General features: G+C 49.1%; 11 protein-coding genes across 11 annotated transcripts; 4 read left to right on the top strand and 7 right to left on the bottom strand.

The window, feature by feature from the left end:
- Positions 1-591: 591 nt before the first annotated feature.
- Positions 592-2730, bottom strand: BGZ61DRAFT_170573 (arrestin domain-containing protein). The gene is made up of 4 exons (XM_046237585.1): positions 2428-2730; positions 2213-2356; positions 1414-2146; positions 592-1366 (listed from the first exon to the last, which is right to left on the bottom strand). Exons 1-4 carry the CDS (start codon positions 2559-2561, stop codon positions 854-856), a joined length of 1524 nt encoding a protein of 507 aa, XP_046108972.1. The 5' UTR covers positions 2562-2730; the 3' UTR covers positions 592-853.
- A 1280-nt stretch (positions 2731-4010) lies between these two features.
- Positions 4011-5257, bottom strand: BGZ61DRAFT_170571 (uncharacterized protein). The gene is made up of 2 exons (XM_046237584.1): positions 5057-5257; positions 4011-4984 (listed from the first exon to the last, which is right to left on the bottom strand). The coding sequence occupies exons 1-2, from the start codon at positions 5232-5234 to the stop codon at positions 4287-4289; spliced, it is 876 nt and encodes a 291-aa protein (XP_046108971.1). The 5' UTR covers positions 5235-5257; the 3' UTR covers positions 4011-4286.
- Positions 5258-5777: 520 nt separating this feature from the next.
- On the top strand, positions 5778-6689 carry BGZ61DRAFT_566543 (uncharacterized protein; the record flags this gene model as incomplete). Its single annotated transcript, XM_046255931.1, has 2 exons — positions 5778-6517; positions 6548-6689. The coding sequence occupies 2 exons, from the start codon at positions 5778-5780 to the stop codon at positions 6687-6689; spliced, it is 882 nt and encodes a 293-aa protein (XP_046108970.1).
- Positions 6690-7916: 1227 nt separating this feature from the next.
- Positions 7917-9203, bottom strand: BGZ61DRAFT_344936 (uncharacterized protein; the record flags this gene model as incomplete). The annotated part of the gene is made up of 1 exon (XM_046239745.1): positions 7917-9203. The coding sequence occupies one exon, from the start codon at positions 9201-9203 to the stop codon at positions 7917-7919; it is 1287 nt and encodes a 428-aa protein (XP_046108969.1).
- Positions 9204-11515: 2312 nt separating this feature from the next.
- On the top strand, positions 11516-12888 carry BGZ61DRAFT_414697 (peptidase S8/S53 domain-containing protein; the record flags this gene model as incomplete). The annotated part of the gene is made up of 2 exons (XM_046243331.1): positions 11516-11815; positions 11867-12888. The coding sequence occupies 2 exons, from the start codon at positions 11516-11518 to the stop codon at positions 12755-12757; spliced, it is 1191 nt and encodes a 396-aa protein (XP_046108968.1). The 3' UTR covers positions 12758-12888.
- Positions 12889-13106: 218 nt separating this feature from the next.
- BGZ61DRAFT_529372 (peptidase S8/S53 domain-containing protein) lies at positions 13107-14867 on the bottom strand (the record flags this gene model as incomplete). The annotated part of the gene is made up of 3 exons (XM_046253390.1): positions 13107-13664; positions 13730-14578; positions 14628-14867. The coding sequence occupies 3 exons, from the start codon at positions 14865-14867 to the stop codon at positions 13107-13109; spliced, it is 1647 nt and encodes a 548-aa protein (XP_046108967.1).
- A 2582-nt stretch (positions 14868-17449) lies between these two features.
- BGZ61DRAFT_445875 (FAD dependent oxidoreductase) lies at positions 17450-19132 on the bottom strand. Its single transcript, XM_046245145.1, has one exon. The coding sequence runs from the start codon at positions 19017-19019 to the stop codon at positions 17802-17804; it is 1218 nt and encodes a 405-aa protein (XP_046108966.1). The 5' UTR covers positions 19020-19132; the 3' UTR covers positions 17450-17801.
- A 316-nt stretch (positions 19133-19448) lies between these two features.
- On the top strand, positions 19449-21777 carry BGZ61DRAFT_515295 (uncharacterized protein; the record flags this gene model as incomplete). Its single annotated transcript, XM_046252237.1, has 6 exons — positions 19449-19645; positions 20095-20640; positions 20714-20891; positions 21165-21242; positions 21383-21478; positions 21529-21777. 6 exons carry the CDS (start codon positions 19449-19451, stop codon positions 21775-21777), a joined length of 1344 nt encoding a protein of 447 aa, XP_046108965.1.
- Positions 21778-22462: 685 nt separating this feature from the next.
- Positions 22463-24554, bottom strand: BGZ61DRAFT_445871 (heterokaryon incompatibility protein-domain-containing protein). The gene has a single exon (XM_046245144.1). It carries the CDS (start codon positions 24330-24332, stop codon positions 22710-22712), a length of 1623 nt encoding a protein of 540 aa, XP_046108964.1. The 5' UTR covers positions 24333-24554; the 3' UTR covers positions 22463-22709.
- Positions 24555-25177: 623 nt separating this feature from the next.
- Positions 25178-25732, top strand: BGZ61DRAFT_474777 (uncharacterized protein; the record flags this gene model as incomplete). Its single annotated transcript, XM_046248610.1, has 2 exons — positions 25178-25369; positions 25430-25732. The coding sequence occupies 2 exons, from the start codon at positions 25178-25180 to the stop codon at positions 25730-25732; spliced, it is 495 nt and encodes a 164-aa protein (XP_046108963.1).
- On the bottom strand, positions 25674-27219 carry BGZ61DRAFT_445870 (ClpP/crotonase-like domain-containing protein). Its single transcript, XM_046245143.1, has 6 exons — positions 26892-27219; positions 26705-26835; positions 26600-26629; positions 26399-26515; positions 26149-26326; positions 25674-26094 (listed from the first exon to the last, which is right to left on the bottom strand). The coding sequence occupies exons 1-6, from the start codon at positions 27079-27081 to the stop codon at positions 25967-25969; spliced, it is 774 nt and encodes a 257-aa protein (XP_046108962.1). The 5' UTR covers positions 27082-27219; the 3' UTR covers positions 25674-25966.
- Between the last annotated feature and the right edge of the window lie 68 nt (positions 27220-27287).

The following is a 27287-nucleotide window of genomic DNA, read 5'->3' as shown; positions in this document are numbered from 1 at the left end:
GAGGAACGATCTCGATCGACGCTGAGTTACCGAAATGGCTATTCGTATTCGTTGCAGATCGCCTCACATGGACAGCTTCGTGGATCGAGATCGACAGCCACAAAAACATGCACTGCCTCCAGGCTCTCTTTGCCTCCTGTCCATTCACTATTAGAGCGTTGCGGGATTTTCATGAGGCTCAGCGGGAAATCCGCAGCATCTGAAGATCCTTCGAAGCAGGCATCGGCCGCCCAGGCACGCCGTTGCTTGTGAGACATCTGGAGTCGATCAATAAATTCATCAAGGTCTATTTTAATACTCATGGTGATAGGTAGACAGGCGCACTGAATGGTGAATGAAGTCATTGTTTGCCATTGCCATCGGCCATTTTCTTACTGCAAGCACGATGCAATCGTAGTCAGTGTAGTTAGACACTGATGTCTTGACTGTATTTATCCGCAGACTGAGCTTCATGAGAGGTTTTGGCAAACGCGTGTATTCATGGTTTGTGTCAAAGGGTAAATTCACTTTTGCTCGGCCATCTTTTGACCTTTCAAAGTGAGTTAAAAGCTGACACGGGGACGTATGTACAGTTGTCCTACCGTTCGGTAGTCCACCTCTCATGATTTTAACTTCCAGTAATTTACTACCTCTATTAATATTTTGCCGTTGATTACTAATTGGGTGTTCGGCTTTGGCGCAATTCATGTAGCTAATTTGACAAAAGACTTAGCTGATGCCAGTCCGTCTTCACTGGCTGCGTCGTCTTGATCATCGGGCGGTGTTTTGGTTTACCTCCTTCACTTTAGACCATAACATACTAACAGTGCGTAGCGTTTTCAAGAATTATGGCGTACCCGTTGGGAGGGAGGCTTCACGGGGTTGATCCGCGAGGGGGCCCTCTGTTGTGGTTGGGGCTTCCTGCCGCTGTTTGGTAATCTGGAAGCAGGACGTTCCCAAAATGGAGATGGGTTTGTAAGGGTGTTCGAACGGCAGTTCGGTAGGTTGGAATTCGGCTCAGTTCCTCGAATGTGTTTGAGCCCAGATCAATTGGGTCAGGTGGGCTGTGAGATGAATCTCCAACACTAGTTCGCGGCTGTGAGGCAGTTGCAGTAGCCGTTTGATCGGTATGGGCAATATGACTGTGCAAAGAGTCCACCCCATACCGCAAGTCGGCCGAACTGCTTGTTTGTAATTGAGGTCCAACATTTTCGCAATTGTCACTGTCCTCGTAAAGCTGGTCCAAGATATGGTCACCGTATCCCGGCAGAACTTCATTCTCAGTTTCAATAGTCGATTCGCGCGGAGATTGGCGAACAAGTTTGCCTTGTTTGTCGAGAGGCATATTCGGAGAGATGAAGATGTAGACTGGCAGAGCTACTGCAAGCTATGGATGTAAGTCGTTAAGTCTTACAGGTATCCATTGAGACTTACTTCGGAACAATGACCATCGGCGTTGATGAGTGGAACGAACACTTTGATCTTATGCCGAACCTTGATTCCATGGATATCTAGGTCTTGGATGCACTCTCCAAGTTTTTCCGGGAGATCAAGCATCCTAGTTAGAACCCAACCTTCTTGGCTAGTTTCTTCAATTGTGTTCTGCCAATCTTCCTCCGTTGACACCGTGAACTCCCAAGTAGACACTATGCGCTCGGTGCGATGCTTCTTGTCGTGTGGGAAGGTCAAGTTTGGGACATGACATTCGCGGATTTCCAACAAGGTTGCCGTGATATTCTTTATTTCAAGACCCTTGACAAGAGGTGTAAAGCGCATTTTCAGCTGGACTGAGCCCCCGAAAACTGCGGCTTTGGAAGGAATAGAGATGGAGTAGTCGAGTTTGTTAAGCCAGACGTTTTCAATGGTCATAGCATACATAAACTCCAAAGAGTTTGTGGATAAAGTCCGGATTATTCGAAGCTGCTTACGAGCATGGAGATCCCGCGCGAATTTGCTCCTGATAATACTAGCTTTGAGGGTATATGTAAGGTATACTTCGGGAATACCCTCGATACTCTCTGCGGCATCGCCGGCCAGCAAGTATTCAAAAGGCCATTCGTAGTTTCCAGCGGAAAGAGTTTTGTTGGTGCCATTTGCACCGATAAACGAGGTCCATTGGTGGTGTAGAATGTTGATCTTGGAGCCCAAGACGCCTATATCTGTCCAACTGTAAAATGTCAGCATTCGTGGTTCTAATATTCAAGGTGGGGATTCAAGTTTGAGAGGGTCATACGAATGACGCAGAGTGCCAACCAGTTCAAGATGCACATCTTCTACGCTCAGCGGCGACTGCAGACAGAGGACGAGGAAACCCTTGAGGAGCTGAGCCGCAGACTCATCCGCAGCGCCCCGAAGAAAAACAAAGTCATTCTCTAACCTGTGAATTGCATGAGATTAGGGACCATGGATTCCAATGTCCTTACGCGACCGGATGGAGTGGACACCTACCGGATCTCGAAGAGCGTGTATGGGTGGAAGGCTGAGACATTGAACGGTTGATGGGAGCGATGGCCGAGTAAACGAGTTGGAGAAATCGATATTGACGGCTGAGGAGATGAAGAACGAGAAACCGGGGTCTGCATCGCGAAAGAAGTCGAAATATTGGTGTCGAGTCTGTATCAGCCCATATGCCAAGGCTAGGCGTCCGGGTATTCTGGAAGGCTGGCAGATCTTTTCAATACAGCATACGGTAATGGCAAACGTAATTGAAAGAGGGTGTGAAACATGCCAGGGATGTTTGAAGGAAAATGTGGCTTTTACTAGCTCTTTACGATGCTGTGATTGTAGGTAGCATGTGATCCTGGCCCAACAATATGGAGCATTCCACTTTTGCCCATCATCATTCCCTGAGACATGTTCTGATCAAGACATTCTTAGAACTGTCCGTCCCACTGGTAAGTGGCTCGAGCGGTACATTCCGATAAGCTCTAATTAGCTGAGGCGGAACGACCGGAAGTGTGGATTAGCCGAGGACCTCGGCGTAACTGAATCTGCTCGTGAATATTTTTCGTATCCTAGCCGATGCCACTCTATCAAGGATTCCAACGGATAACTCGGAATTAGTACTGACAAGAGGTCATAGGGGCAAGACTCGACGAATAAGATGGCGATGCGGATGACTGCCCATCAAACACGTGAATCCTGCATCATCATTCAAATATGGGATTCTTATGAAGGCGACGTAAGAGAATTAGGATAACTCAACAATAGAATAGAAAAAACCCGACTTGGCCAATCACATCTGGCGCCTCTCTCAATCCATTCTTGGCTTTACCTACGCTGCCCTGTTTGGCAGTTACTCGCCACTAGCTTTAGGAGAAGTTTGGCCAATTTTGTTCAACAGGAAGTGCTATAGCGATTACCCGGCCCCAGATGAACCGTTCTGCCAATACAGAGGCAACTCCCAGTTGTCCGAACTCCCCTTTCCAATAGCCTCCATCGGATTATGAACTCATTCGTAACACTTTCGTACGCTACTCGTATGCCGTGGACGATAAGGACTGGGATATGTTGGGGACAGTGTTTCCTGAAGCTGTTCCGATGCACTACCCTGCACCAATAGACGTGATTAGTGGGCTAGCCAACGTGACTATGGCATTGCAAAGCCAAGTTGCCCGTCTAATCACTCAGCACTCTTTAACCATGCAAGGCATCAATATTATGGATAATGGGACGGCACAGGTCAGAACTTGTGGCCGGGCTGCACACTTTGGAGTTGGGTCTCACGAAAACTAGTCAGTAACGGTTTGGGGCAAGTACCATGATACTCTCACGAGGGCCACGGTTGATGGTCGGCCGGGTTCTCGAGTTGCGGAACGACGAATCTATTTCCAAAGACAGTTTGTGGGTAATAGGTCCCTTCTTGGGATCTACAGTTCCCGAACTAGAAAGTCAAGACTTCCGTATCGCTAAGAGCTCAGGGATCCGGGCACCTCTGCGGCGATTATGCTGCAGCTCCTCACACTGGCGGGACACGGAAAGAATTAGAAATTTGGATTCTAGGAGCTTTGTTCATTGTGAGGACTTGTCTACTCTGCTATTCTCATAGTCCCTCTGTCCAATCCTACCCACCCATAATGAGACGTCCTTGTCAACTCGAATCGAATATTTCACTAAAGGAGTGCAACTATTGTGGCGTGCGACCTTCGGGTTTGGCTCTAGCTATAGCACGATCTGAAGATTTATCTACAGAGTGCGGGGATCCTGTGAATAAGAAATAATGCCGTGTACAGCTACTCCAGTGGCTGGTTATGGCCGCTTAGCTGCATCGTGTGACAGCAACTTTTATCCTAATGTCCATGCTGTTGTCAGGACACATCAACGACGAATGGCTTCTCTCCGCGCATCTCACGCCAATGGTTCGTTGCCTTAATCAGTTCTTGGCACCCTCTCAACAAGCAACCCCATTTCCACAGAAAGCCAGGGCTGGCCTCCCACGACCGAGGGTTCGAAGGGTCATCCCATACAATGAGGGTTGGCTTCTCGCCAGCAACGGACGTAGAGCTATATATATCATGAACGTTCAAGATGTCGGTACCTATCTCTCGCTCGTCGATAGTTTGAAAAGCCCAGATGAGATTATCTCGCATGCGAGGTAATGGAAGTAGGTCTACCCACGGATGATGAGGGATCGTCTGTTGGGTGATGGTCGGGTGAAGCGTGGAAGGGCATTTCCCATCTACATTGAACGAGGCCGCGTCGCTGAAAGGAGAGAGTCTGTTCACGTCGCAAAGCGTTTCTGCTTTAATACCCAGTAGACACCCATTATAAGCAAGTGCATTGAACGTATTGAGTTGGATGACCATGGACAACGATAGGGGCACCCGGATCCCACAAGCGAAGCCGTAATTTGTGTGTTCGGAGACTCGGGGCCATACTCGGTGCCCTCCCTCCGTTGGCACGAGGAGTTCACCGGGGGCGAATGAGGGACTCTCTTGTCCAAGCGGATTTGAGATATCATGGCATGTATCTGACCAGAGAGAAGAGTCAGGGGCTCTCCTTTTACCTGCGTATAGATTAGCATGCTACTCCTCTCAATGGCAACTGAATTTTCGTGAGAAGGAGGGTCGTAGCTCACGGTAAGTCCTCTGATTAAGCCTATTCTGTCGCCTCCTTCTCTCTCTCGCGCTTGTGACTCCGGTCCAATCGTCTGCTGGGTCTATTACCTCCAGCTGTTGGGGCATCAGGTCCAGCTCCGCAATCGGCAATTCGAAAGTCGATTCGGGATCCTCCGGAGGATTCATCACGTCACTCATCGTAGAAGAAGTCTTTGCAGGGCAGGAAAAGGACACGAAACTCTGCAGTGGCGCGTTGAGCAGGATCCTGGCCGTCCAAGCATTACCAATCAAGCGTGGCTAATTACGCTAATGCAGTCTGCTTATAGTGGAGCCATTTCGTACCTTATACCAACCACTGCAGCCATCTCTGCTGTTACTGAGAGTACCTATACTTAGCGACTTCGAAAGGTGGAGGAGATCCATGTCAACCTGAGGTCGGCGTCCATCCAATGGGCGTTCTTGGTCCCATATCACGGTTCCCCAGAAGTGACTTGGTCAACATGAACTCTTTGACGAGTTGGTTAAAGACTGACAAATGGATTCGGTTTCGGACTTTCGGGCCTTGGATCGATACAGTTATTCAGGCCGAGCCTCGAGATCAATCGATGTTAGTGTTAACTCGTTCAAGCGTCCTGCCAGCTTATAAAAAGCCCGGGTTGCCGCCCGTTCAGCAGTTCTACTTCTCATCCCACATCCCATAAATCTCTTTCATACCACATCTTGACTATAAGAATCACTACAATGCTCGTTCTGATTGCTGGAGTCTCAGGCAATCTTGGCCAACGCCTAGCTTCCGCAGCCCTGGCACGCGGTCTGCAGGTTAGGGGTCTGGGTCGTAAGCCCCAGAGTCTCGACCCTGAGCTGCTCAACAGCCTCGAGTCCTTCGTCCAGAGTGACTCCTATTATGACATTCCAGCCATCGAAAAGGCTATGTCGGGTGTTGACTCCGTCATCTCCGCTTACTCGTCGTCCGCCATCCTCGACCTGGACGGCAACCTCCTCCTTCTGCGTGCCGCTGAGCGAGCCCAAATCAAGGTCTTCGTTGCATCTTCTTGGAACAACGACTGGACAAACATCGATTTCGGCGATTTTGAAAATTACGACGCTCACATCGCCTTCGAGAAGCATGCCGCATTGAGCAGTGCCATCAAGCCTGTTTACTTCTTCACTGGCATATTCGCCGACCTTGTCTACTCCCCGTACGGTCCGGGAGGCTTCGAGCTAGTGAACGGCAAGGCGAAGATGTCTTATTGGGGCAATGGAAACGATGTGAAATACCCTTGGTCCACCGTGGAGGATATTGCAGCATGGACCATCGAAATCTTGATCAACGGGAAGGGTGTCCAAGAAGGTAAGGGAGGTTTCTTCCGCTTCTGCTCCGGTGAGAACACTGTCGAGGAATTTGCAGCAATCTATGAGAAGTGTACCGGGACCACGGTCGAGGTTGTCAACGAAGGAAGACTGGAGGACCTTGAGGCTGAGTTGGCTCGCGACCGCGAAACAAAAGACAGGGCCGCTTGGTTTGAATACTTGCCGAAGGCTGCCATTATTTTGGGGAGCAAAGGATTCTGGAACTGGAAGGAGAGAGAGGTTTTGGATCATGTGAAGGCTCCCACCTCTTTGGAATCATGGTTGAAGACACAGAGGAAGTAGATAGGCATACACACTCATTAATGTCACCACCCAACAATTCGAATGGGATGATAACAACCATTTGGAGATAATTTTGGGAGACACAAAGAAAAGAATATGAATATTGCTATTCGCACATGTTCAAAATGCTAATCGCACACAAGTACGACCTTTTACACCTAAGATTACCTAGTACAAGGTAATGTACCTGGACTGGACACCCGTCTCCAGATATCTTACACTCAAGATTTTCCATTTTATACCCTAAAATAACGGAAAAGATAAAATTTAAATAAAAAGGCTCACAAAATAAAAAAAATAAAATTTATTTAATTTTCTTAGGCTTAACTTACTAATAGATATATTGTTGAGATTTCTTGGTGAAATTGGCCTATGTACTTAAGTGTGCGAGTAGTGTTTTGATTGTGTGCGAATAGCAATACTCAAAACTATTTCTGAAACTAAACTGCACTGCCCTGTGGAAGTGACCGCTTCCGGGTCGGCATCTGCAGAAAGGCACAATCTAATGGTACCTAACTCGTACCGAACTCGTCCCAACTGCTCTTGCGATACCGAAGCATCCTCCTCCACTGCTAGTAGAGAAGGATGTGAGCTGGGCTGCTGGGCTGCAAGAATATGTGGCAGGGCCATGTGCAATGTACCAATATAGACTTGAGGAAATCCAAACCTAGAATATGAAGTTCTTTAACTGACACAGAGTCTTTTTAAGATGGGAATTTATCTTATAGAATCAGTATCAATCTTGGCTATTCTTAATATCAACATGTCTATGTTGAAGGGATTGACGTAATTATTTTCGTTGATAAATATAACATAAACTAAGTCGCATGTGTATCCGTTGATTTCAAATGCCGAATGGCTTTGATCTATCTCAAGACATTAACTAAAGGCAAAAATAACAACAAGAAAAACTGAACCCCAGGGGCCACTATAGTAGAAGGAGAGTCAGTCCTAGAATTTCATCAGAGATAGAGTCCAAAGCCCAAGACCACGACAATATCACACAGGCATCTCTGTTGAGGACTACCAGGAACGACATTTAATCACAGACAGTGGGAAGAAAGAGAAATAGACCCGGGCTTGGCCACCGAAGTGTTAGTGCAGTCTAAGAAGAAATAATATAATAGACATTATTCATTATCATATATTTAAGACAAACAGTGATGATCTTGCTCAACATGAATGAAATTTTTAACCTCTGCAATATCAAATCTTCACTGAAGATTATTATGCCCGGTAGTGAGGCAAGACGTCGTCGTCGGCAGGTCTTGGAAAGAGTGGCCACAGTTCTTCGGATAAACCGCCTTCTCTCATTCCGACTTCAAAGTCGTTTGCCATCGCCGCCAGATCGCCCATATGCTGTCCAATATGCTGCATCGCAATCTGAAGGGGTACGGTAAGCCTCAGTGTCGAGTTTCCAACCGCTAGTGCCAGGTCGATTTTATATGTACGAGACACGAGGCAAGTATGAAAGGTCGGTAGGAACATCTTCCTTGACAAAGGGAGTTTGAAGGGAACCCTGACTTTCGTTGAGTAAGGAGTTGCCTCTGAGCTGTCATCACCTTTAGACTCTTTCACAGAAGGAGTCCAAACTGCTTGAACCTGGCGGCGAGAGAAGAGAGGCGTGTGGTCTGTGTACGCATCTCTCAGTAGACTCATGTTGGGATAGTTGACACTAGGAGCTTGGCGGGACCACGTCTGGGTTTGTAGCGAGGCGGAAAGAGTGTTGATTTCCGGGGGACGGGCACTCGAAAACAGGGGTTCGAAAGTGAGGTCGATTAAAACCGTAGACTCACTTGATCCGTAGCCGTCAGAATCGAGATTAACGGCTTTTGGTTGCATGGCCGTTGCAGTTATACGCCCTTCAGAGGAGGAGAAGAGGTTTTTGCGGACTTTCTTAGTCTTCTCAAGAGCATACTGAAAATTGACTTTGTCGATGCTCAGTGGTGGCTCTTCAGGCAAGTAAGGCAAGACATTGATGATGTGCTTGCCTACTGCCACGGGGGCTTTCTTGCAAGGCTGAGGGTCTGTCTCCACTCTGGCCTGGATACTGTACTCGACCTGAGTCAAAGGAGCACCCATGTCATCGCGCTCCCAAGTCCCCATACTTGGAGGAAGAAGACTGTGCGAGTTTCTAACACTCTCTGAAGCAACCGAGTGCGTGCAGGCGTTGGAGGTGAGGTGGTTGGGGATGACGAACCAGAACGGAATACTGTACGTGTCTCCGCTCTTGAAGATCCTGGGCTCGGGATACACAGATTCTGGAACCACCATCTCGGTGCGGAGGAAGAAATGCGTAGATCGTTTCTCGTACTCGAGATCCTGGCGCGCTACCCTGGCTGTTCCGACGAGGCTAACACGGATCATGTGCACACCGGTGTCGTTTCGTGGGGTGAAGGTGATGGTGCCGTTGATGGCTGAGCCGCAACTGTATGTTTTTGAGGTATAATGGTGATCGATTTCGATGCGCAACTCATTTGCTTGGCTCTGTAGGAAAGGTAGCTTGAGATTCATCTTGTTCCAAAGCCGGATGTTCGACTCTGCGTGGTGGCGACGGGGTAGTTGTTTTGCGTGGTTACAAAAGAGAGGACACATGTTGGTAATAACTTGAGGAGTTTAAGTAGCCAGAACAACTCAGTACACACGATGAGATTTCTTTACTATATTACTCACTCACCGTCAAGAGCGATGTCGGTCCTTATATAACAGATGACAAGGCGAGAGCCGCTGGCTAACAAATTGCATGCATCATCCTCGTGTGTTGCTGTTAGTGAGCAAACGAGTGCCTCCACATTCGCCAAGGCGTGCGCCCTTCGTTTACAACTTGGGCTATTTGGTCGCAACGCGGGATTTGCCATCTCCGCAAGACCCAGCATAATGCGTGTGTCAGAGCACGCCTTAGTAGTTGTCATCCACACTTGGGCGACTTTATTCCGCACTTGCCCCAGTACCCCACTGTTCGGCTATTTTAAAGGTTAGCGCATATTGAGCGCAATGAATTTGCTAGGCATAGCAGATGACTCTTGTGCGTAGTTGTTGCTATTGAATCCCCCTGGTGGGTGTGAGTCTTACAATCGGTCGGTTGAGATCCACACATACATTAGTGTTGGTGGGCACCTACGTCTTGTCCGACTGGATTCTATACGGAAACGGTGAAAGCTCTTGATGTTGTGATGATTCATTTTTCACATGCCTGGTCCTTCGAACAGGATGAGAACAATGGTTCAATTGATGTCTTGATGACACTACATTAACTTGCTGGAAAGCTTATTCGTCGCGGTATCATCATCGGTTGGTAGTTCGTCACTGCCAGTCATTCACTCTATCCTTATCGACCAGAAAAAGAGTTGTGAATCTATTTACATCTCAATTAGTTCTGCCAGTGGTGTCGTCTCCGGTACTCAATTCAGTCAGTAGTTTTGACTCATCTCTCCCACGCGGCGGCTTTCTGCGCTACGCTAGCCGTGTCGCGCGATATTGAGGCAGTCCCACTCCAACCCACTAACCCCAACTTCATTTAAACCCTGCTGAGGGGTTCCATCTCGCTACTCGGCCTTATGTCTTTCTCCCCGAGGAGAACTACCATCTCTCTAAAGTTCGGAAGCCGAGATATCCCGCTGCGGCTAGTACCATGCATGCTTCACTGCACAGGATGCTGCCTTGGCGTCGAGACGCGTGTTGGTAGCGAGAGTGTATTGCTTTTCAATGCCACAATGGACTCATGATGCAACTTCACTGCAAGGACGAAAAGACTGCAACTCATTCCCTTCATAGCGCCTGGAAAGGAGCCTCGGGACAAAATGATCGAAGGTGCTGGGTTTCAATTGGAAGACTCCAACGATGTAGTGTGGAGCTTTTTTGCTAAGGCTCTGACACACCGTTGCTTTCGCCGGATCAGTTGTAGCGCTGCTGAACCCTAAATCAGTATCTCAGTCTCTCTTTATGACGTTCATTTAGTAGGCATGTTTATTGAGCCAGAACACTAACGATCCGACCATCACTAAGACTAAGCCATTATTTTATGTATCGCTCTTAGACCATAATCTCTGGTCTAGCAAATATTTCGTGAGACACTCGGCAGCAGAGTCACTATTGGCAATTAGGTTCTATAAAAATGTATCCAAGTATATTGCCTGGTAGAGGGCGGGATCGTTGACTCGCAAGATTACCGCTGAGTATACGATTTAGAATGAAGCACTGGGTCGTATGCAGTGGCCGGCGCATCCTAGATGCAAAGACATCCCAAGAAGGTGAATTGGCTGTATTGAAAATATCCGGTGCATGCTCAGAGGCATTACTAGTTTTATGAAGATGAGCTCTGAGTGTGCAGCAGCTACAAGGTACCAGGATTGAGAACCAAATGCCAAGAGGAGGTCTAAACCCAATTGTTATCCCATATGTAAAAGTTACACGTGGTCATGAGACCAAGGGGACTATAAATGCCGTAAGGCGGTAAGGCGGTCAATGAGCTGCCTAGCTAGGTGCTTAGCCAAATGAATAAGCGGAGATAATAATGTCTGGTAACTGGCTGAGAGAACTGATAAGAACGTGCGCACTTTTGCATAAACATGGTCCATAATTTGATCATCGATCACAGATGTCGTATTTGCGAGGAAATACGGCTTGGCAGCTCACTCTGATTGGGCGTATTTTGAGAGTTTCGCATTACAATACCATAACCAGAAGACAATCCGACACCTTCCTAATTCAGGCAATACGACATCAGTTCACATTAAGTCGGTGTGAATACTTAAACTCAACCTCCCCCCAGGCTGGTAACTGGTTTGTCTACAGTCCCAACCTTGGTGTGTTCGTCTTTGCCCCTCATGTCACGTCTTTTTACCCTGGTACTCTCTTTTCTGGCCGCCGGCCACGTAAAAGCACTCCCTGCGCCTGCCAGCGAGTCTGAATTGGTCCCCGGCAAATGGATTGTCGCTCTCAAGCCTGAAGCGGCATCTGACCTTGATCTTCACACTCGTTGGGTATCGGACATTCACACACGCAGCATCGAGCGTCGTGACGATGGCGTGAGCGGCCTCGATAAGAAGTTCGACTTTCCTGGGTTTGCAGGTTATTCCGGGTCATTCAATCATGAGACCCTAGAAGCCATCAGAGCTAATCCAAATGTGAGGACCAAAATCTTGGCAGTATTTTGTGAAGATTACTCATCGTCGTAGGTATCGGCTCTTGAACCTGATCAGGAGGTACACTTGGCGTCGTTCATCGCTCAGGATCAACCACCTTGGGGGCTGTCCGCAATTTCCCATGCCAACCCGCCTAGCTCCAACTCGAACTACATCTTCGACTCGAGCGCTGGCGAAGGGACTTTCTCTTATGTCCTCGACTCTGGTGTCTTCGTGGGGCATCTAGACTACGAAGGCCGAGCAATCAGCTACGACGCGACGGGCGGAGCCGCAACCGACTACAGCCACGGCACCCACGTTGCTGGCATTATCGGAGGTGCTACCTATGGCGTGGCCAAGAAAACACAGCTCATCGGGGTACAGGTAACGGGATCTACTGTGGGCCAGAGTTCCTGGCTTCTTGCAGGCTTGACTTGGACCATTAATGACATCTTGAGCAAAGGTCGCATAGGGAAGTCCGTCATCAACATGTCTTTAGCGTCCGGTTCTTCAACCATCACCAACAACGCTGTGCAAGCTGTGATTGACAGCGGTGTCTCTGTCATCGCAGCTGCAGGCAATTCCAACAGTGATGCCGCCGACTGGTCACCTGCGAACCTTCCCGCTGCCATCACCGTTGCTGCCAGCAACAATAACTACAATCGATGGTCGGCTTCTAACTGGGGTTCTACGGTAGATCTGTTTGCGCCTGGACAAGCCATTCTTTCTACCTGGGTTGGGTCATCCTCTGCGGTCTATACAACGTCGGGGACCTCGATGGCGGCGCCGTATGTTGCCGGAGTGGTGGCATACCTCCTCGCGCTTGAAGGACCACGAACACCTGCGGAGATGAAGGCTAGGATCTTGGACCTTGCTATCAAGGGCGTCATCTCCGATCGCAAGGATGTGCCGAACTTGTTGCTATACAACGGGAACGGTGCTTAGAGCATTGGGAGAGCTCGTGGATGAAGAGCAGTGCTTCTGGCCCTGTGGACGGAAGACTCGCGTTTCTAGGATGCAACGGGCTACTTAAAACCACATCTTAAGCTAGGCAGCAAGCGGACTCTCCTTTTCGGTACGATGCTGTCATCCAGGGCTGAATCTTTAATAAGTGTTGAAAGTGACCCTGTGCCTCAGTTAGATTCCTGTCCCGATCTTAGTCAGAATGGGTGCATTCTTAGCACGTCCTCGTCCCGGTAGATATCACGAAAGTCTTAATTTCTCTCTGCATGTTTAGGACTCCATGTATACAGTTATCAAGTAGTCACATAAAGTATCAAACATTCAAAGCCTATTAAACTCGCCAAGATATGGCAAACTTCTGAGGAGATTTGTCAAGCACCCCACCAATAACTCCCACTTTAAGCGTTACTGCCCCAGTAGCGACCTCCTCAATGACAACCTGCTGAACAACATTGTTGCTGGGAGTGAACTTTGGTCCGTCAGCGTCCTTTACCTCCAAGCGCAGCTGGTTCTTAATCATGTCACCTGGGGGGTCTGACCAGACCAGCGTGACTTTGAGAGTGGCTTTCGCTTGGTCTACAGTTATCTTTTTCTCCCACAGAAGAGTTTTGTCATCGACCGAAGGTTCTTCAAAGCCCGTCCCAGCCTCGCCGCGGACGACGGCAAGAGCATTGGCCATGTTGACGCGACCAAATCCCGCCTTGTTCACATTTTCAGGCAAGGGATTTTTATTGACAGGCCCTAAGATGTCGGCGCCGTTGATGAGAAGTGCTTTAATCAGTGCGGCCGTTGGAGGGGGGGAACGGTTGACGAGGGATTCGCGTAGGACGGCGGCGCAACCTGCTACGAGCGGTGTGGCCATCTCGTTCCTGACTTGGAGCACGAGTTGCTGGTGTTATTAAGATCCTTAACAAGGCTTGATTTTGCAGAGATGATGTTTGAGCCTGGCGCAACAACGTCTGGCTTCGGGCGGCCACCCATGACAGGTCCTAGGCTGCTGGAGTCGGCGATTATGTTGGGATCTGGGGACTTTTTGCTGGCACCCACTGTGATGCAGTTCTTTGCCGCAGCTTGAGACCCGATATGTCCTTTGCCTTGTCCAACAAATGCATATTTGCCCTGGTTCCCTGCCGAGAAGCGAATGACCATCTCAGGGTTGTCCCAGACGAACGTGTCAATCTTCCTCGCACGGTCTGTGTAACCAAGTTGCATGAGGGCACGACTGGTACCGATCCTCGATATTCTCCCCCAAGAGTTAGAGTGCACTCGTGCTCCTTCTTTGTATAGGGGCTCAAACAGCTCTATAAGATCTGCCGGAGGTTTCAACTTCCCCTCTACCTTTGTTGCCCCCGGTGCTGGGACTTCAGGCTCCCAGATGCCCTGGAATATGAGGCTTGCCTCCGGCGCGGCACCCGTAACTCGGCCGTTCACTGCATTGGAAAAGTCTCCCACAGCTGATCCACAGACATGGGTGCCGTGGCCAGTGTAATCGGCAGTGTTATTCCCGAACCATCGGATCATACGACCCGTAAAGGCCGAGTGGAGTGGCTTGTGTTCTCCTTGATCGAGGCCAGTGTCTGCCACCGCTATCACTTGGCCTTTTCCCAAGTAGATATGCTGTGGTAAAGAGTAATCCGGTTGCTGTACGCCAACATCGCCTAGCTTCTGCCTATCGGACGGACCAAGAAGGGTCCTGGTCTGGACCAAAATGTAGTTCGTCTCGATGGAGTCAACGGCGGCAAGTGTCGACGGGTCGAGTGTATTCCCGTTGATCGTGATGGAGAATGTGGGCTTGTCCTGTGTCTAAATCCTTTGCTTAGTGCCAGCTTTAGGTTTGTGCAACCAGGGAGACGTTTTGCTCCAACGTGACGTTCGGGTGCGCGTACTCTCGGGCCGCGAGGTGGAAGCCTGCGAAATCGCGAGCGCACACTCGGTCCGGGAACATTGCGCATTCCATACCGGCAATGACGGTAAACCGTCCCTCGCGGTTGTTGTTGATCTCGACGGCTGAGTGCAGAATGAATGGGTAGGTCGGCATCGGCGCGGGGAGCTTGAGTCCGGTCAGGGTTGGCGATCCGTCCATTCTCGCCATCTTCGACGCGCGGTGTCTTCCGTCGGCAGAATGGGAAACCCGACCTCTCCTTATTAATCGCCCACCATGGTTTATGGGCAGAGCGCGGTAACACATCTGGTATCAACCATCCATTCAACGAAAGAAAAGATGTTTACAATAAAATAAACACAAACAGAGTGGGCCTCTTAGGCGGACTGCCACACTCAGCTCCTATTCCCATACCAACTTCCCAGGTGGATTGCCTCCTGGAGTTCCTCCCACATGCTCACGGCCACTTGGCCCATTCCTCCTAACGTTCTCGTCCGCCGATGTCTCGCAGTCGTAGGCTTTCCTCCGTCGGGCCTGGCGCAGTGGATGGTGGCGCTTCCAGCAGTGGCGCGGGTGGTGGCGACGGCGGCGTCGATTGTGGCCCCAGTATTGGCGACCATTCTGTGAGACCGGCAGCACAAACGTTTGGTTGGTGGCAGTGGTGTCGACGGTGGCAGTGCGTGGAGAGACACGCCTTTTCAGACGCATGACGTTGGCAGACTTGGGGTCGGACATGTTGAGACAGTTCTTGGTACGAGTTGGGTAAATAGTTGTCCTAGAACAGCGCCTAATCAATAGGCTTGAGAGTCAAGTACGCCCACCGCATTAGGTCAATGCTAGGTTACTTAGTTGACGGTGCCTGTGTCCATCGCTCTGGATCTATTGCCTTGGCTAATACTAGGTTACTCAGTTTTCATCGCTGGTCAGAACTTGGACTCTATCTCAAAACGCATGTTTGACGTGTCCGAAATCTCCGTCAAGACGATGCCGCTCCACGGACAGTTGTCACATCAAGCCGTCCATATCATGACCTCGCCGTATTAGATGTCCAGGTGCTTCGACCTCACAATAGACTAACAAGTTTAGGCAGTGCAACACATTTCAGCGACATTGTTGCCACAGGGTAAGTGCATGCTGCACAAATATACCACCTATGTAGTCTCTCCCGAGCGGCTTTCATAATGCATCATATCGGGACTAACGTCGGGCATTACGCAGTCGCGACACCTCTCAATGTCAATGGCAGGGATCTTTGTCTATAATCCCAACAAGCGGCACAAGATAATTGGGCTTTGGTATTGTCAACAATCATGGGCTCAATCGCGAGTGAGTGTGCGGTACAGCGGGAGTATCATGCAGGGAGCTATTGCCAATGGTTCCATCTTTGACCCGCTCGCAACACTAACTATCCCTACGGGGTGGATGGCGGGCGAGCGCTGGATTTTCCGAAGGTGGTTGGTGAGTCCTGTAAGGAGATTGGTTCAGTGGAAAGAGATGCGGTATAGAGTTGTTGAGCACATTGGTGAATGCTAGCTTTGGGGAGGATTTGTTTAACATCATCTACCACAGTGAGGCGAGGCTCAACTTGACAAGATGACGGAGATATTTGCGAGGGTTATCATGAGAAAAGGGTGAAAGTTCGTGCTGAGACTGTTGTTTTCATCCAAGGTTAGAGCTGGCAAGGTGTCCTGCTCGGCAGCCTGTCACAGGCGGCTGAAGAGCAACCCTCAGACTAAAAGAGGAGAGTAAATGAGGGTCGTGTCCACAAGAGGAGAACAAATCAAGGCTAAGGCTCTACCGAGATTAAAAAAGCCATGTCTCGTCAAAGTTTTCGCTACGACGTAATATTGCCCAGCCATCGACTTCGCGGCTGGGAAGAGAATTCTGCCGCCAGAGACTTTTAGGCGGTGAGATTACCAGTGGCCGCCCCACCGACAGACTCGTATAAAATATCGTCGACTCTTCGTTCCTTTGACTTTTTCTTTCTTTCTTCTTCACGTCGACAATACTTCAGTAAGCCTCCCCCTACTAGAGCAGTCTCCAGGGCAGCCAGCGCTCGCATCTCATTATTCTGAGTTGCCTGCACTAGCTTCTCTGACGATCTCTTGCTACCACGCACGCAGCTCGCTAACCCTTGCGCAGGAGAATCATTTCTATAGTATTCGACCTCCTCTTGGTTCCCTAAAAGAGCCACAGATCCCACCCTGGTTGATGAGTGTATATCCTCGACACCCTAGAGTGAATACCTTGGTCCTCTCGCTCTGTCCGCAAGGACGGCGGTGCTGCTTTGCGGTTGCTGTATAGAGAGAGATGTTCACCTCTTGATGATCTCGACCCCGTTTGCGGTCTGCCTTCGGGCGCGCGCTCGGGGTGGGTGTTGATGGACGTCTGACGGGCGTGTTTCCTTTTCTTTTTCATTACATCCCGGGGCTTGCCCCGGACGTGAGGAAGAAGTTTGGTCAACGTGCATGTCCATGCCTGATAAATGAGATGCCTGCGTATCCCTTGCTCGTAAAAATGCCCACAAAGAGTCCAACGCGTAAAGGCGAGACGTTATATCAAGTTTGAGACTATTGCTTCAGTTCAACATGTGGTCCATTCACGAAAGTAATGGACATGGGACATAGCTGTACAACAACCTGTACGACGTTCTGGTCCAAGAGTCCATGTTTTCATGGTATTTCTACACATTGTATGTCCGTCCAAGAAGGAAAAAAATTGATTGGTTCTAGGTGTGTAGGGTAAGGCTCTGCGCAGTATTCCAACACTACTACCTATTATTTTCGCCACCCATCACCACAAGCAATTCTAACGGAACAGAATTCTAATAATGAATAAGAATCGCAAAATTAAAGAGTTGAGGCTCATAAAATGGCGCATTGACTAGCTGCGCGTGGTTGGTGAGCCAGGGAATGGTGGTGGGAATGGAGAATAACGGCTCGAACGCATAAATTTCCACGTGACATTGGGAAACAAAAATATTCGACCGCAATAACGTCGGTGAGTAGTGTACCAAACGAGTATTCAAAGAGCTTCCTGTGGCTAATTCAGTTGTAAAGCCTTGTAACGCTTCACTGTATATGTTCGCTCAAGTCGTTAGGCCCTACTTCTCTGCTTCACCTTCGACTCCTTTCACCCCGTCTCTCACAGAGCCGTTTCATCAGCTCCAACAGTTTTGTAAATTTCATTATACCCACAAAGCGACTTTTCTTGCAGCGCTGAAAAGTCCTGTCCGCGGAACCGCTCTGGCTGCAAAGCATCCCTAGAGGCCTGGTCCACCTCATCCTCATTCAGGATCTTGGTGATGAATTTGGCAGTGCCCGCAGCATGTGTGACCCAAACTGCAACTGCCAAGTATAGCCCATGGACAGATTCAACCTTGCCTGCCAGTGGCATATTGTCAGGAGTCATTGAGAAGATGCCATTGAAGCTTTTCCCGGCCTGAAACTCGCTCCCTGTGGCCTCCGGCAGGAAAGATATCGCTGTTTTCAAGGGATCTTCAAAATCGGGAATCCAGTTGCCGATGGCTGTACCATTCGTGGGCTCGTAGTGGATAGGTTTGTGGTTGTAAGTTCCGATTCCGTAGCAATCTCCGTGATCTCTTGCGTAAACGTGTGCTTCTGGCCATCGCACAAAGGGCGAAGTCTGGGTGTTCACTTTCCTGGTTTCGCCATGCATGTAGGGATGGCCGACGGGAACGACGGGGATTGGAAAGTCGAGGCTCTTGCAAAGTTCCTGAGCCCAGATTCCTGTCGCCAAGATGACTCTGTCAGCATGGAGTTGTTGGTTGGTACCCCCCTGCTGTGTTTCGACACCAGCGACACGGCCTCCCGAGACGAGAAGTTTGGTCACATCCCTCTCTAAAAATTCCACGCCGGAATTCTTGGCACATTCTTGATAATAGGATGTGATTCTGCCCGCATTTGCGGTTCCATCTGTTGAGAAGTGAAGTGCGGCTCCTGAATCCGACGCCTTGACGAGATCCGGGGCAAGTTCCGTTGCTCGCTGAATGCTAACAATCTCGCCAGGGAGACCTAAGCTGGCAGCTTTTAGGCACCTTGACTTCAGCCTGTCAATTCCGGAGGTACTGTAAGCTACCTCCAACTCGCCAACGGTGTTGAAACCACCTGGAATTTTGGTGTATTCCTGGACTGTGTCGATGGCGAGTCGGGTAAGTACCTCGGACTCGTTGAACTGGCCCACGAAGCCAGGGGCATGGCCAGTAGATCCGACAAGCGCCTTGAGAGAGCGATCGACGAGGGTTATTTTCCGCTTGGTAGATGATGCAGACAAGAAATGGGCCAATGCAGACCCAACAATACCAGCGCCGACGATGACGACGTTCTCGGATGAGTTTGACATGATGAAGGTAAAAATAGAAGGATGAAGAGTTGAAGAAATTTGCAGAGGTTGTACTCTCTTCACTCAGTGCAGCTTGGGTTACTTCAAGTATCGTATCTGATAATGGGATTTCTCTTGTAGATATATTCTCCCACAGTAGGCCCACTCATTTTCCGCTCGCGCCCGAACATGTCAAAGTCAAGACAAGGGCGCAGCAAGCCCCACACCATGTCGACCTTCAGTGGGTATTCTATAGACTTGACTATCGTGGCGCGTTATTTTCACTGGAATGGCATGACCGGCTATTCAATGCTCCCGCGTCCAATCCAGGGGCGATAAAAAAATGTGACTGTTTTGCGGTGAACTCGTATAAGGCTGAAATATTCACACGCACAACCCGGCGTCGGTGATTGAGAAATCGTCGTGTGTTGGGTGTCATTTCTTGTTAAAATGACTTGGACTTTGAGAAGTCAAAAACCCCTGGTTTTACATGATAACCTCAAGTACTTGTCCACAAACCACGACCACTTCATTCAATGTGAAGGCAATACCTTCACCTGCCTGTATATTGAAAGGGCGACGAGTGCCACTTGGTTGCAGGGTTTTGGTGCTTTCGGCGAATTGACGATGATGGATTACTTGTCTCTGTATGACTACTGTTTGCATGAGGTGTTTATTTCCTCCTATTGTGAAGTATCTACCGTCCCATGAGCCAACGCAAATCCACCGTGGTAGTTCGACTCTTGAATCAGAAAATTGGCCTACAGTTGTCTCCACCACTTCCATCTCGACGAATCAAGAAATTGGCCTGTTGGCAACCTAGATTACCTAAACATTCATGGAACGACAGATAATAAAACGCACGATTGACACAAGTTTCTTTAGATTGAATTTATCAACCTCCAAGATTCAGCTGGCTGGCTGCCAAAGGCGGTAGCAGCCAGCAGCATTTTTGGAGTTTCCCCCCCCCCTTCATACTACTTGCCCGGTTCTTATTACGGGCGCGTCCATTATCCACGCATTTATCTCTCCCTTCCTCCTGGGATTCACGTTAGCCTCACCCAACCTCTTTTACTTGAGCTCGGCTTGTTCGCAGAGTATTCCACTCTGCGAGTACAGCAATTCAAGCGGCTACCAATGATGATATTTTTCGCACCGTGGTAAACGATCTTGACCCTCTCGGAAACGAACTCTGGCTCTGCAACATTGACTACTACGAAGACGCACCGATAGGCATTTACGGATGTGACAACTTGGAACACTCTGGTGATGATCAGCAAGGACAATTGACTGTCGCTGGCTACCACAATTCGGACCACATCCTGTTCAACACACCCGCTGAATGCTCCGCCGGCCAGCAATACCGCCCTCATACGGCTCATGAACTTTTCAACGACCACAATCTTTCGCTTCTGTTATCCCCTTCAACGCATCCCGACTTGTCCTCTCTCAACCCTATAGTGTTCTCTGACTCTAGGGCTTCCTGGTCCCCCGAGACGCGACCAGGGCCCAGTATTCCCTCCAACTTCCTCCCGTCCCCGACTCATATCGATAAACCAACCGAGATCCCCGAATCGATAACCTCCGCCTTCGTTTACTGTCAAAGATGTCCTCGAAAATTCCCGAGCAAGCACGAACTGGAGTATGAGACCGCTCGGCCCTTTTCCGGATTACTTACTAATGGGATGGTGATAAGGACTCACTTGACTTCGAAGCATCAACGCCCAACTTGTCGATGCTCCTGTGTTCGATGCTCAGGCCAACGAGATTCCGAATTTTCGGGGCCTTTTTGTGACGGACCCTATCAATGCGCGTGTGGGGAGCTTCGCAGCTCGAACAAAGCTCGATTCAAAGAGCACATCAGACCACGACGGCAGTTCCAGTGTAGCTGCGGTAAGGTCATTCGGGAAGAGAAGTTCAAAGATCATCTGTCCCGCTGCGACGACGGAAGCGAGCTCTTCGTCTGTTGGCGACCCAACAACGGTCATCGGCATGAATTCTCAACAAGGGAAGGCATCATAGCTCACTACACGAGCTGTCCACGACGGAAAAGAGGACGACCACGAAAGGCAAGGACTGAAGGGTAAGCTCTGAGAAATGCGGTGAGCCTGTAGCAAACGGGCAGCTTCAACTACCGTAGAACTTCAGTAACTTGACTCAGCTTAGCTTCTCCAGATTTGCGCAAAACTTCACAAATCAGTTATGACAGTGGTTGAGACTGGACTTGTGGAGATGCTAAACTGGGTCAGTTTATTGAGGTTGTCTGGTAGTTGAAGTCCTGATGATGGTGAAGCCTTCGATTTCATGGGAGTTGAACAAGAGCCAGTGTTCGTGTCCGAGAGGGTCCGTTACCACGTGCGGTGACTGAAGGCTTCTCATCACAGGTGCCTACAATGATATGGGTTCTGCCTCGCAGGGAGAGTAGGGATGGAGTGGGTTTAAATTGGGCCAACGCTAGGTCTAGAAATTCACGAGAAGAAGTGGGTGGTAATTGTTTTATTCATCTCGAGAAACTTTGACGATATTATAGCAATACCAAGTTGGGCTGTTCTACTTTAGAGGGTATCCGGCCTTGGTGGCGGAACCGTTAATATTTGGCAAGTTGGATATGCAACCGTCCCCTGGGATAGTGGTGAGGTTTATACTCACTGGGAACCTTAAGCACCTTGTTTCATCTGTCGGCCCGAATTATGGATACCGTATTATTATCCCAGCTATTTTTACTACTGGCCTTGCGCCCAATCCTGGGGCGATAAGAAAACCGATTGTTTTACGATGAAATGTTACGATGAGACTAACTACGACAAAATCGATATGTGTGATACTTTTCTCTCATTCCTCAAATAAAGCTTCCTGCTCTACCGATTACCGAGTAGATATCCGTTCAATGAAGAGAATAGGATCGCTGGCTGTCATAGGCACGTTCGTATTCAGAGCGTTCACATCGATGCCAAAGGCTTTTAGAATATGCCCGTGTGAAAGATGCGCGTATTTCCTCGGAGACAGTGTGAATATTTGCAGCGGTCATGTAAACCCCGATAGCAATGACCATCAAACTTGGGAAGTGGTTAGCTGAGGGCCGAGCGGGAATTTTGTATTCTTCCCCAACCCAGGGGTTCACGTAGGCTTTAAGAGCTCTTGGTATTTGGGTTTGAGGTGGTATGACGTTGTAGAGACTCTGAGATACTGAAGTAGTTGAGTAGCGCATAACGCGGGGGCAGTAGCTCAGTGAAAAGTGACGCACTGGACCCTATGGCCCGGGGTATCGCCAACAGGCTCTCTGACACTGTCACCAAATTGTCTGACCTGAGTTGTCTTGACCTAGGCGAGGATTTGATCAGCGAGCGACAGGATGAGAAACCCGAGAGGGTTGCAAGCCACTTACTCCGTATTCTGCCACCACCGAGATGCCACGGATATTGCCGGAGACGAAATTGATCGTGGGCTTGAAAAGGCTGCCACCTGGAATTGATAGGCCCGGAAGGTGTTGAGGGTCGTTGGTCGTGGTAACCAAACGTCCGCAAATCGAGGGGAGGTTGGATGTCTGACGGGAAAAAGCCAATAGGCACAGGATTGGATAACTTAGTGCCTCAATCTGCTGACTATGATAGGTTTGTATATTGAATCGCCCTGTGGTTGTAAGAGTGATGTGAAAACCTCTGAATAGGAGAGCATCTATGTAACAACGTAGCCTAACTGGGAGGTTAAACTTCAACCTTGACTCATAAAAATTTGGACTCTCCACCGAGGACCACTACACATACTTAGATCATCGACACGTTGCGTGTTGAACCAAATTCTGTTCCACTTATTTTCAACCTTGCTTCGCACGGAAGTGATATGTTCCCGCCCACAACACAAATCATTGTACAGATCAGCAACAGTCGGTGCCTGATAGCCAAATTCTTCTGCAAACAAGAATAGATGCCTACTAAGGTCGTCAAAACCCTTGTCCGCTGTCGTAAGTAGCGTCCCCTCGAACGTCCAGTCTAGGTTGAGCAATCGACGCCAGAAGCAAAGGAACATGAGCTGTTTTCCAAATTTCATAGCACCCCAATTCTGCAGAGAACCTTGATTCCCGAAGAAAGCGCAGTCTTCTACATCCCAACACTTAAGAGGACTCTCGTGTGTCCCATCCTGCGGGATTTGCGGTGGCAGCTCGATCTGAACCAGCGTGTGGCGGCTGGATGAGACGATGTTCAGTCCCCGGGGAACACTCGCGGTTGGCAATTTCGTGAGAAGGGTGATGGTGTGTAATTCATTCTCCTCAAAAAGCACAGGCTGAAGATCGAATGAGGCAACTTCATCCATAGCCCGCGCTCTTATAAATGTGTTGGGCCCAAGCTTGCGCATCGGTACCGTCAAAAAGTCTTCAGAGTGCCCTGGAACCATGCAGTTCAGTTTCAGGGCATATCGGTATCTGAAACCATCGTAGGCCAGTATATACTCTGGCGTCCTGAGCTTCAGCCCTTTGTTTGTGACCTCCATTTCGCCCTCATCAAATTGGAAGTCTGTTACAGAGTACACGCTTGAACATGAGCTAAAATCCTTGACAGACTCAGCGAAAAAGCCGCAGAAGTCGCCGCTCATGCTTTCAGACGGTGTCCACGCGAGGAGGCTCAAATCGTAAACTGACTGAACGATTTCTTCCTGTAGACGACGAAATGCCCCCTGGCCCTCCCCATAGAGCAACGGCATGTTGATATTGAATATCCCAAGTAGGCAATAAGCACTGTCTTCGGACCGAGTAGTTTCGCGGTTAGCTGCCCAGGAAAATCTCTTCGCGACGCATACGGAAGACAGGGGCGCTTTGTGGTTCAGAACATCGATATCGATTGACGTGATCTCCGAAAGACGCGTTGCAAGGGTACCCTTACTTCCAATATAATTCCACGTCTGGTCAAAGAATTTCATGTATCGTGGTGCTATGAGCTCCTGCAATGTCCATCCGCGACGGAACCATCGACAGGACTCTAATGAGCCAATATCGGCAAGATCTGAGAGATACACAAAGCAAATCGTTGCATTCTGATACCACGCAAACATAGAGTTGATAGCTTCCGTCAGCTCGGCGCTGCTAGACTTGTCTATGCAGCATGTATCAACCCAGACGTACTCTATGCCGTCCCTCAGAGCTAGAATGCATGCGTTATGGATCTTGTAGTGCCCGAGCTTCGATTTAGAGGAGGAGGAGTTGCATTCCGCGTATGTGACCTCTTGGAGATGTGACCAAGTGTGTGAAAGAATCGCATAATTGGGAGTGATGTTGCTGTAGAACTCCTCGAAGGAGATGGTGCCGTCTTGAACAACGGTTCGAGCACAAATTAGCCTCATGCTGGGGAAGGTTTGGTGTAGGTTTGAGGATTGAGTCGATAGATGACCCTAAGATGATGAGAGTCTGTATTTACCAGTCTCAGGTTGGGCTTTGTCGATTGTTGTGGCGAAGCTACTGGGCTATGCAGCCTAGGCAAACTGCAAGGCATTGTCCAAGAGTGCGGCACCTGGTATCCTTGTGCCCCAAGTGGGGTCACTCAGTTGAAAATATGTATTTATTGAAATCTGCAAAATAGGAGCTGTCACGAGCTGCGCGATTTCCCCAATAAGCGCATACCGTCAACGGTATGAATGAGCCTTGATTTCTAACAGAGCAAAAGGGCGGTCTGCCGCCGTCTAGTACGTTGGAGCGGAGCCACTTAGTGGGGTTGCTCTGACCAATCACTCCTAGCACCTTGCAACAGGAGCCCTATTCAGATTGCTGGGATTATCATGCGTTATAGCCACCAACAAACAGTATTGGATTCACCAGCTGCGTCATTTGGGTCAAAGTTTTCAGCCCCTTCTTTACTTTTACGGGTTGGAATTATTAAGTATATAACCTAACACTATGTTAAAGACAAAGTACATTAGGTCCGATATTAGCGAAAATCTATTATAGGGGATAGGTGCTGGAGGCAAGAGTAAATTTATATTTATTCTCTCAGACCGCTCAAGCCTTCTACTTACATCACTTCGACCGTCACAACCACCTGTAATCAATTTCATTCATACTTCCCCGTATTCAGTCGTCAGCCAACCTCCTGATTGCTCATCCGAGATCAACAAATAGGATGATTTGTGTCTGAACGGACTACATATTAGATCCAACAATAATCGACCCAGTGAAGCAGCCATTCGCAACAATGCACTCCTCACCGGACGAAGCCAACAAAACCGCCTGTCCGCTAGACAGGGATAATGATAAGACTAAGTCTGGTAGCGATGACAAAGCCGGTCATGGGTCTGGCCCCGATGAAGACGTTAGCGGCGGAATGTTCAGCGGCGAGAACAGGAAGGATTACCGCACCACGAGTCGATGGCACACCCTCTTTTCGGTAAGCAGTATCACATTCGTGCAACATATGACCACGACTGACTAATTCAATTCCAAATAGCTCATCACTAGTCAGCTAGGTTTGGATATCCTATCGCTTCCCGCTTGCCTGAATGTCCTCGGCCTTACTCCAGGAATTATTACGATCCTTGGAGTTGCCACCGTTACCTGTTATATTGGATTAGCTGCACCACGTCTTCTGTCGCCACCACTATGTCATCAGCGTTGTTTAAATGATCAAGGTTCGGATACTTTTGCCGATGAAAACATCACAGTCCAAGGAAGCATTAGCTGTGGTGAGACCATTCAAATTGGCGATATTTACTGCCTATACTTCTTCCCTCATTCTTTTAGGCTTAGCTGAGAACCTTGAATGCATAAAACGTCATAGTGGATGTATTACTACGTTGACTAGAAAATGAAAAAGGTCGGAAGTGTCGAGTGCAATTCATGACGCGATGCAACTTAACAGAATCTCGGAGTCACGACGTGTATATTAGCCTCGTGCAATAAGCTAGGGTATAAACTTGATACGGAAGTCTTAGCTTTCTAGATGACTTCTTTTTTCTCACCCGGAATCCCGTATTAAAATGGCGAATTAATCGATATTCCAATTGGGCTTTTCTTTTCCAAGAAATGCCCTGATGCCTTCTTTTTTATCCTGGGTTCCGAATGCGAAATAGTACAGGTTCCGTTCAAACTCATCGTCACGACCGAGCTCGTCCGCTAGATATCTGTCAGAAATATTCAAGATGTGATGATGGTAAGCAGTTGACCTACCTCGGGATACCGCATCTTTGGCCAGCGACAGTGCCGTTGGACTCGAGGCTGCCAGCTGCGATGCTATCTCGACAGTATTCTCAAGGACAGTTCCAGGCTCGAACAGCTGAGCAACGAGACCCGCCGAGAGTGCCTCGGTGGCGGTCATGGGTGCTGCCAGAAGGATCATCTGCATAGCCTATATCCCTCATGTAGTCAGTGGATGCACTTAGCATGAAGAGAGGGGTTGGTTGAGGTTATGGATGGATACCTTGAACTTCCCAACAGCATTAGTCAAGCGTTGAGTACCACCTGCTCCAGGAATCAAGCCGAGGGTGACCTCCGGCAAACCGAAGCGGCCGATGTTAGAAGCGAAGATCAGATCGCACTATTTGTAATTTGACGTCAGCGGACGACGCCTTTGCCAATCTAGTATTTGAATTTCGAACTGCCGAGGATCGGCTGGACTTACCATGAGAGCTACTTCGAAGCCTCCACCAAGCTGCGCGGCAACATGCATCAGTCGTGCTTCATATGTGACTAGTTTAACTGGCGAGGCTGGACTTGAATCACTCACCGCTATTCCCTCAACTGCCGCCATTAAAGGCTTGCACACGGCGCGCATCCCATCGCAAAGGTTCCTCAGATAGCGGCAGCCGCGTGCTGTCTCTGCATCCATCTCTGAGATCTCTTTGATATCGGCGCCGGCTGTGGGAGACAGTTAGAAATGTCCAGGTTGATGGAATATTCTACATGATACTTGCCAGAAAAAAAGGTGCTGGTACCGGTGATGATGATGACCCGTACCGCCTTGTCCGTGGCCGCTGTCGACAGCTGCTCCAAGAAGACCGAGATCAGCTCTGCGGACAGTGCATTTCTCTTGGTGGGCCGATTGAAGGCGAGAACTCGTACTCCGTTTACCGTAGTAGAACAGATGATCAATTCTTCAGTCATTGTATGGATTGGGTCACAGTAGAACCGAGGTAGGCGAGCTGGGAAGGTTGGTGATGAGGCTGGACAAAATGCAGCTAAAGCAAAGGTGAAGAGGGGAGAGGAGTGAAAGGGCGGATTTTCACTCGCAGCTGAGACGGGCGTGATTGACTGGTGCCATTTGGCGTGATTGAAGAATTGGGCTGTGAATGTCGATCAATTGACACGTA

Source organism: Ilyonectria robusta, assembly GCF_021365365.1.
Source record: "Ilyonectria robusta strain PMI_751 chromosome Unknown BGZ61scaffold_4, whole genome shotgun sequence".
NCBI classification, from domain to species: domain Eukaryota; kingdom Fungi; phylum Ascomycota; class Sordariomycetes; order Hypocreales; family Nectriaceae; genus Ilyonectria; species Ilyonectria robusta.
The sequence above is the reverse complement of the archived record's forward strand: the minus strand, read 5'-3'. Positions and strand labels throughout refer to the sequence as shown.